The sequence below is a fragment of the Marmota marmota genome, unplaced genomic scaffold (genome assembly GCF_001458135.2).
Source record: "Marmota marmota marmota unplaced genomic scaffold, marMar, whole genome shotgun sequence".
NCBI classification, from domain to species: domain Eukaryota; kingdom Metazoa; phylum Chordata; class Mammalia; order Rodentia; family Sciuridae; genus Marmota; species Marmota marmota.
This window is the reverse complement of record NW_026000026.1, coordinates 7,356,365-7,365,260: the sequence shown is the minus strand read 5'-3', so window position 1 is coordinate 7,365,260 and position 8,896 is coordinate 7,356,365. Positions and strand designations below refer to the sequence as shown.

The 8,896-nt window shown below is 64.5% G+C and overlaps 1 protein-coding gene and 1 long non-coding RNA gene across 3 annotated transcripts in view; both read right to left on the bottom strand.

Annotated features, from left to right (window-relative positions):
• LOC125619208 overlaps positions 1–5,808 on the bottom strand; it is an 11,120-nt gene extending 5,312 nt beyond the window's left edge. The window contains exon 1 of the mRNA XM_048811942.1: positions 4,092–5,808. Within this exon, the coding sequence (XP_048667899.1) occupies positions 4,092–4,311 (220 nt within the window). The 5' untranslated portion in view covers positions 4,312–5,808. The remainder of the gene's footprint in view (positions 1–4,091) is intronic.
• A 96-nt stretch (positions 5,809–5,904) lies between these two features.
• The window catches only part of LOC107137166, a 5,298-nt gene continuing 2,306 nt past the window's right edge, over positions 5,905–8,896 (bottom strand). Inside the window, exon 2 of one of the 2 annotated variants that reach the window (XR_001502814.2) lies at positions 5,905–8,254. This is a non-coding gene — a long non-coding RNA (uncharacterized LOC107137166). The remainder of the gene's footprint in view (positions 8,255–8,896) is intronic. The other variant, XR_007350363.1, reaches the window with a different exon arrangement.

Here is an 8,896-nt window from a genome sequence, read left to right as displayed (position 1 = left end):
GACCCCAAGGGAACATTCCAGACTGCGATGATGTCAGTGCTGAGAACTAGTTAGCTCGGCTTCCCCTCAGGAATCCCCAGCTCTTCTCCAAGAAGGACCTCGGGGAGGCCACCAGCCCTGCCTCCGCAGGGAGGCTGGAGGGAGTGGAGTGAGGAGCCCCGCTCCTAGGGCTGCCCTGGCCCAGCTGGATGCCCCCAGCCCCCTGCACCCAGACGCCCATCCCAGGGGGCACCAGGCCCCGCCTCCCTCCTGCTGCACCCCAGGGCCTGTCTCCCCAGCTCTGACCTGCCTGTCTCTCCCCCAAGGCTCCATCCTCTGCCCAGACCCCGGCTCAGGCCCAGCCCCTCCGCCCTCCCCTGGGCAGGGGCTGCGCTCCTGGGCCATCCCCTGGGGCGTGGGGTGGGGGCCTGCTCTCAACCTTCAGGTTCTTCCAGCTCAGCCCTGGACCGGCCCCTCCCCCTCCCCCCCACACCCTGGGCCAAGGGGGCTGCTGGAAAGGGAGGCCCCACGTGAGCCTCCCTCGCTGTCCCCCCGCCTGCACCTGGGGAATCGGAGGCTCAGGCTGCCTCCCTCAGGACCACTCAGCTGACCCAGCGCTTGGCCCGGGATCCAGCCCCCGCCTTGGGCTCCTGCAGAGGCCACCGGGTCTGGAGTCCTTCCTGATCCCTGATCTCTGCACGTCTCTGTTCTAACCCAGGACTGAGAGGATGGTCCTCTGTGCCTTCCCCCACGTGGCCCAGAGCTCTTGTCCCACAGGAACATTCTTCCCCACTGCAGGGCCGCCTGGTCCCCCGCCCGGTCCCCTGCCTGGTCCCCTGCCTGGTCCCCCACCTGGTCCCCTGCCTTGTCCCCCTGCCTGGTCCCCCACCTGGTCCCCCGCCTTGTCCCCCTGCCTGGTCCCCTGCCTTGTCTCCCCACCTTGTCCCCCTGCCTGGTCCCCCACCTGGTCCCCTGCCTGGTCCTCCTGCCTCCACACCTGCCCCAGCCCCCTCGCTCACCGCCACCCCGGTGGCCCCCGGTCTGTTTCCACACAGTGTCACAGCGATCCTGGCCCCAACAACTTCACGATGCACAGGCGCACACCCCCAGGTGGCCATTGTGGGACCGAGGAGCCCTCTCGGTGGCCGCAGTCAGGAGGATGGAGCTGCAGGTCTCTGGGCTTCGAGCTGCAAAGCCCCAAAGTGGGCCTCCCTGGGGGAGCCCCGGCCTCTGCGTTGGAGGAAGGAGGACTCCTGGGGCAGCGGCCGTGGCCAGTGGCTGAAGGGTCCAGCTGGGCGTCCTGCTCCACTCCCAGAGCCCAGGGTCAGGGCTGGGCCCCTTGCCCTCGGCCTCTGAGGCTATGGGGAGCCGGGGGACGAGACGGAGCCTGGTGACAAACGCAGCCTCGAGGGAGCAGAAACCCAACAGAAGCCAAGAGAAAGGCCAGGTGGGGGCCAGGGCGGGCACAGGGCAGGGGGGACGTCCCCTGGGGACCTGCTCCACCTCCCGCCCCTCTTCGGAAGAACCAGCCGGGCCTGCCCTCCTGGAGGGACACTGGCCCCGGCCCGGCCAGCCCAGCCTGCCTCACTCGACCCCTGCCCCAGGGCAGGACTTGGGAAAATACCCAAGGCCTGGAGGGAGCTGTCCTGCAGGCCAGCACTGTCCCAGGGCCGTCCACTGGCTCCTCTCAAGGACTCTGCGACCTCCGCACTTATTTTTCTTCTTCAGAAAGTGCCAGGCCCGTGGCTGCTGATAAACGGGCCTCTGCTGCGCCTCCCGGGCTCCCAGGGAACCCAGCTGACCCGGGGCCCGTGGGCTCTGGGAAGGGGTGAGTCGGTCTGGGGTCTGTCCCCGCTGCTTCCAGTGCCCGACATCTGTTTTGCTGGGCCCTGGGCATGTGGTGTCCCCACCCAGACAAGAGGGCTTCACAGGGTACAGCACAAGTCCCTCAGACGTGGTGCCAAGAGTCCCCTGGGGGTGAGACAAACAAGGCTCCTCTGAGGTGCGAATGAAAGCCCCGGGCAATGCCGGACACTCCAGCCCAGGGTCAGAGCCAGCAGGGAGGACAGCGGCACCGTAAACCTGGGGTCGACCAAACGTCCCCAACAGCAGATGGCTGAGGCATGTTCTCACAGGAAGGCTGACCGTGGTGGTTTAAAAAAAGTCCACACCATGAGCACAGCCTGTGATTCCCCGACTCAGGAGGCTGAGGCAGGAGGATCCCAAGTTCAAGGCCAGCCTCAGCAACTTAAGAGCCCTCGGGGACTTAGGGAGATCTTGTCTCTAAATATGAAAAATAAAATTCCTGGGGTTGCAGGTGGGTGGCTAAATGCCCGCCTTCTCCCTCCAGCGTCGCAGGGAGACAGAGAGTAGAGAGGCGCATCCTCGTGCCACCTCAGATTTTAGGCAGATGTCACGACTGGCTGAAGGGATCAGAGCCTCTCGTCTGCCAGCCCTCAGGACAGCGGCGTCCCAAGACCCGCAGAGTCCTCCTGGGAAGCCCAGCTGGCCCGCCTGGCGCCCAGCACTGGTTCCCAGGTGCCAACAGCCTCCGGTGGCTACAGAGAGGCCCAGCTGCTCTGTGCCCACCTGGTACCGCCCCAGTGAGTCCAGAGTCCAAAGAAGATTCTTTTTCAGAGAAAAAAAGGAGACACATTTGCAAAGAAGGAAGAAACCCTAGAAAGACCTGGAGCTTAGAGCCCAGACCCCACAAGGGCGCTGGACGGGGCGGGGGCGGCCGGGCCGGACCACAGGCTGACCGCAGCTTGTGGGGACGTCTCCAGGGGTGGAGAGTGGCTGCCTCGGTGACCGTCATCGGGAACTCGGGCCAAGCGGGAATCCAACAGCTCCTGGGTCCCCTGCGCCCGGTGCCCATCCTTGGTCCTCTGTTCAGAGCAGAAGTCCACCCGGGTTCATCGGCTCCCCGGGCCCTGCTGTCCCCTCCTCCCCACTTCCAGGGGCAGATGCAGACGAGCTGGGGCCACCAGCTCACAGGGCCACCATCCTGCCAGGCCGGACCAGGACCTCTCCCAGGATCACTAAGAACTGCAAGGTGACAGCCACCACCCTCGACGCCCTCCCTGGCCCCTTCTGGCCCCTCCCTGCCCACCGAGAACCTCACCAACGCGGTGGCAAGCTGGGGCTCTCCGGCCAGAGCCCCGTCCCGCACTTCCCTCCCCGCGGCAGCCATTGTGACAGGTAGGCGCTGGGAGGCTGCAGGGCCACAGGCTCCCCGCCACAGAAGGGGCCATCGCACGCACTGAGGAGTGAGGCCTCCTGACCCCTCGAGGGCCGGGCACAGAGTGGGCAGCGCCCAGGCCGCACGGCCAGGTAGACCAGGGCGTAGACTGGCACCCAAGCCTGCGGGGGCTCCGAGCTCACCACTGGCCCAGGAAGAAAGGCAAAGGCCGGCGGGCAGGGGTTGGCAGCCAGCCGGCCAGGGAGGAGGCTCAGGATGGAGCTGCCCTCTGCCCCACTGACCCCCTCCCCACTGGGAGCCGCCAGCTCCGGGCTGCGCCGTCTTTGCCAAGCGCTGGTTACGCCATCCCGGCCCTGGAGAGCCTCCAGAGCACAGCGGGGCAGTCAGGAGGGAGAGGCCAGGCGGGAGGAGCACTGGAGACACACTGTGGGCTCCACACACCCTCCCGCTGTGCAACCTCAGGCAATCCACACCCCCTCTCTGAGCTTTGGAACCCCGGGGTTCTCAACTCCCAGCGCCGTCACAGTTGCCCGCACGAGGCGCGGGGTCAGCTGTTCACCTCCCCGTCTCCAGTCCCCGCTCCCTGCCCACCTCCTCCCCCTGTTTGCTGGGCCTCTTGGGGGTCTTCGTTTTGATGGTGACATGGAGGTTCAACGTCCGAGAGGTGGCGTCCCTCCCGCACGTGGCCGGGGTGGTGGCTGTCTCTCACACGTGAACTTCACCGGATCACAGGGCCACGTTCGGGTCAGGACAGAAACTTCTCAGCAACCCAGACGGCTGCTCCCTGCCCTTTCCCAGCAATGACCCCTTGGCCACGGAGGGGACCCCTGTGGCTCCCAGACCTGCTGCCGGCTCCTGAGCCTCACTCTGGAGCTCCCGCGGGCCACCCTCGCTGTCTGCCCGCCCGACTTACCCTCTCCTTGCTGGAGGTCCTGGCTGCCCCCCGCTGGGGCTACTGTAAATGAAACTGCGGAGAGTGGCCTGCGGGTCCTTCTATGTGCGGGTCTATTCCTCGGGGCACACTGAAGGCCGGGGTTGATTTTGACATGATTTTGAACTTGCGGAAAGATGACCATGTGTCCAGGGGCCCGGGGCCTCCTCCAGCCCCACTTAGCCACCTGCCCTCTAGTCATTATCTGGAGTCAGTGTGGACGCGAGGTCACCTTCCCCCACACCTCCTGCACCACCTCCTGACCTCCGACACGGCCTGGTGGGGACAGCAGTCAGGACATTCTATCTTTGACAATCCTGTCATCAAACCCACAGGCCCTGGTGACGTTCCACCCGGCCCGCACGGCTGTGTGGCCTGCCTGGACCCCGATCAGCCCGCTCCCCTCAGCTAGAGACGCCTCCTTCCTCTGAGCCCTGGGTGCCCTTGGCCTTGGTGCCCGGCCAGCCCTCCTGTGGCATGTCCCCTACCCCGGTGGGTGACGTGTCCTGATGGGACTCAGGTTGTGCATCTTTGCAGGGATATGATAGAGACGATCCCGTATTCCCGTGTGTCCCATCAGGTGACGCACAGCTGTGACTTCTCACTGCTGGAAATCCAGGACGGTGAGGGACGCCGCCCCACGGAGCCGGGACAGGAGGAGAGGAGCTGGCTTTGGCGACTCTCACCTCCCGGCACCTGCAGGGAGGGCCGGGCCCGGGGGAGCGGCCACGCAGGCTGCCAAGGCCCAGGCCTGTCTCCTGGCCCGGTCCTCGCCCTGTGTCCCAGAACCTACCCCAGACGTGAGGAGCCGGAATTCGAGTCCGACCGGGCAGCAGGCCTGTGGGTGCTGGACCCTGCCTGGTCCCCGAGTAATGGGGAAGGGAGGCCACACAGGGAGCCACCCAGCCCTCAGGGCTCAGCCCCCTGCACCCTCCACACCAGCAATTTCCAACCAAGAGGGATTTTGCCCCCAAGGGGACATTTAGCAATTGGGATAACATTCTGGGTCATCACAACTGGGGAAGCTGCTCCTGGCATCTAGGGGGTGGAGACCAGAGACGCTGCCCCACACCCTGGGGCGCACAGCTCGGTCCCAGGGCAGCGCGATCCTACCCCAGATGCCAAGACTTCCCAGCCCCGACCGCGGCACTCACGGCCACCAGCACGGGAGGCCCTGACTGTCTTCAGCCACCGGCTTCCCACCAGGCCCCTGGCTACGGAGGAAAGGTACCGGGGCCAGCAGCACCGGGGGCTCTGTGGCCCAGGTCGTCTGTCACTGCTCTGAATTCACGATGGTTTGGTGTGGGCACTGGAGAGGCTTCAGGACGTCACAACCTGGGAGCTGAGGTGGGGACTCGGGTGGGCCAGGAGCCAGGTGCCCCCGAGTCAGAACCAAGGGTGGCTGGACGTCTGATGAGGCGCCGGCTGTTTGCGTGGTCCCCGCCCCGCCCTGACCGGCCAGCAGAGGACAGATGAACCAGGGCCCTCTGCTTCCTGCAGCGAAGCAGGACCTGAGTCCAACCCCGCGATACAGCCGGCGGGGACAGGCTGCAGAGCAGCCGGCCTGTGTCCTCCAAGGCACCAAGGTCACCAACGCCAAGGGAAGCCCGAGGCGCCGGCCTCACTCCTGGAGGCCGAGGAGGCGAGGCACTGGGCACCCTGTGAGTCCCAGCCGGACCCTCGGGCCGCGCCGGCCGGCGGTGAGCCTGTGTTCGGCTTCCATACTGGGCTGTAGTGACAGCGACAGATGTCCCCTGCCACGGAACCACATTTCAAAGCATCATGGACGCGGGGACAACGGACAGATCGGCAATTTATTCACAAACAACTGAGAAGAAGGTTCTCCGTGGGGTACCGCAGTTTTCCATCAGTTTGAGATCTTTTTCAAAATGATAATTAAAAAGAGAGAGCGAGAGAGAGAGCGAGCGCAAGAATTAGAACAGACCCCCCCCACGGCTGGGCAAAGCGCCCCGCGTCCCCCCAACTGAGTCCACCCAGGTCTGTCTGTCCCCTGTGGGCAGCAACATGGCAAGTGGAGGGACAGCCGCGCGGCGGGTCGGCCTGGCCGCCGTGCCGCAGGGGGGCAGGACCTGGGCCCTGTGACAGTGACGTTGCCAGGTCAGAAGGCAGACCCGAGGCCACGCCGTCCACTCCGTGAAGCACACACAGGGGGGCTCTGACGGTCGCCCTCGGTGTGGGGGTGGTGCGCAGGTCCCCCCGGGTGCTGGTGTCCCTGGACCTGGACGCTGGGGGGTCTGTTCCAGCAAAATCCAGGAGCCGACACCCGTGTGCCCCTCGCACACCAGGGACAGACAGACCAGGGACCCTCAGGAGGCCGGGCGTTGGCGGCTGGAGTGGGGGCAGGGTGGGGCAGTGAGCCGCGGGCTGAGGTCTCGCGGGGACCGGTGCCGACTGGGCTCTAGGACAGGAGCATGGCCAGCTCTGCACCTGGGCTCCAGGGACAGACACAGGAAAGGCCCCTCTGGACACCCCAAGGGTCAGCCGGACAAGCTGTGAGTGACCCCACCTGCACCAGAGGGCGGAGACGGGTGACCAGCAGCCCAGGCCCCTGACCCCCGCCCCAGATCCCTCCTCCACAGCCCGTGACCCTGCCACCAGTTTCCCCGGAGCCTTCCTCCTCTCTGCCACCTCTATCCCTGCCAGGGCTCCAGGGCTGGGACAGGGATCTGGTGACAAGTCAGCTATAAAAATAAAAGCTCCCGGGCCCAGCTCCCCGGCTCCAGACTCACCTCAGAGATCTCAGCTGGGCAGGCCCCGGGCAGCTGGCAAAGCCGCCTGCAGACCTGCCAGCCAGGGCCTCTGGGGAGCAGGTGGCCGGGCAGCGGTGTGGGGCCCAGGGGTCATTCAGGGTGGCGCGGGGCATCTGGCCCTCACAGCTGCCAACACGCTCCAAGCTGCAGCCGACCTTGACCCTCCCGTTCCCAAACTCAGGGCCCCTTGGTGGCTTTGACCAGGATTCGGTCAGCAGAGAAGTTCCTGTGGATTCCAGGCTCTGGTTCAAGCCGGACCTGATGCTCACTGAGACTCACTGAGAGTCACGGGGAAGACGTCTGAAGACAGGCAGGGTATTTTCGTGGCAGGATGTCTTCTATAATTAAAAGGAATCAAAGAAATTCTTTCTCCTGAGCAAAGAGCTCATTTCTGCACTCGGGCAACGTATCCCTAAAACATCCTCAGACAAGGCAGCGCTGGGCCACTGGGGAGAAATGCAGGTCACAGAGCAGCTCACGCGGCTCCATTCCACTTTGGCGAATGTATCAGTTAGAAATAGATTCAGCTGCCAGTAACAGGAAGCCAAATGACAGGGCCTCCGTAGCAGAGATTTCTTTTTCTCCATGTAAACAAGCCCAGAGCCTGGCAGGAAAGGTCTGGGGTGGCTGTGTCCCTGACACAGAGAACTCCAGTGCCTCTTGTCTTTGGGTTTCATCACCACTCATGAAGCACGTGGCTTCTGTGCTTCCATATTTGTCTCATGGTTCAAGATGGCTCCTGCAGCTCTGGCCATCACGTCTCAGTTCCAGGTTGCAAGTAGGAAGAAGTAAGATGGGGTGCAGTAAAGAAAGACAGCACAGCTGAGTCAGCCCCCTGTAAGGCCCTTCCCTGGAAGCCCCACCTACAGCTTCCATTTCTATCTCACTGGTCACCCCTAGCTGCAAGGGAGGCTGGGAAACGCAGTCTCTTCATAGGGTTCTTGTCCCTGAAGACGGAGAAGTCCCATTCTAAAGGAGAGAGGAGGAAGGGGTGACTGCGAATCGACCATGAAGGGAGAATGAAGACCCCGTGGGCTGTGGGCCACCACACAGGGCCCTCTGGGCAGTCCTCTGCAGGATCCCCTTTTCAAAACCTTCTGAGAAATGTTACCGTCCCTGGTTACAGACAGGGAAAAGTCGGCCCAGCAAGACACATTCACTTGCCCAGGTCACACAGCCACGAGGGGGTGGGTTTGCAGCTGGAACCCAGGTGGCCTCTTCCAGCACGTGAGTCTTAACCCACCAAGTGGTGACGGTGGCCATGACGATGACGGCTGCCACGTGCCCTGTGCCAGCACTGCTCTAGGCACATGGTGTGGATGAACTCAGTCCTCACCGTGGCCTGAGGAGGCGGGTGCTATAGCTCTTCACTTCCTAAGCCAGGAGACAGAGGCACTGAGAGGTGGAGGAACCTACCCAGGGCCACACAGCAGAGCCGCCAGGTTCCGTCCCGGGTTCGATCCGTGGGAGCTCTTTATCTCCTTCTCCTGGTGATGCTCCACTTTCTCTGACCCCCACCACAGCCTGCTCCTCGGAACTTAAAAGATAGACAGCACCCGAGGGGCCCAGCCTCCCGCCTGTCCCCAGCCCTCACCGCCCTGGCCCTGACGGCCAGCCCTGCCTCCCCTGCCGCCGGCCGGCCTCCTCCCGGGGCTGTGCCCTCTCGCCTGCAGTCAGGGCTTCCCAGAGCACTCTCCCTCTCTTGGCCACCAGCCTCCCTGCACGCCCCTCCTGGCCAGCCCTGCCCCTCTTCCTGCCTGGCGACCAACTCCCTGTGGCCCTGGGTCACAGGCTATCCCCCGGCTCTCCTGGGTTGGGCAGGCCACGCAGCACCCTTCACCCACTGCACTGCGCCCTTCCCGAGGCCGAGGGCCCGGGTCATTCCGTCAACAGACTCATCAAGGACTCTCTGGTGCCAGGCCCTGGCAGGGACACACACACTCCTCCTCTGAACCTCTCTCAGCCCGGCCCTGGCCTCCAAGGCCCAGCGTGAGGGCCCCGCCGCCTCGCTGTCCT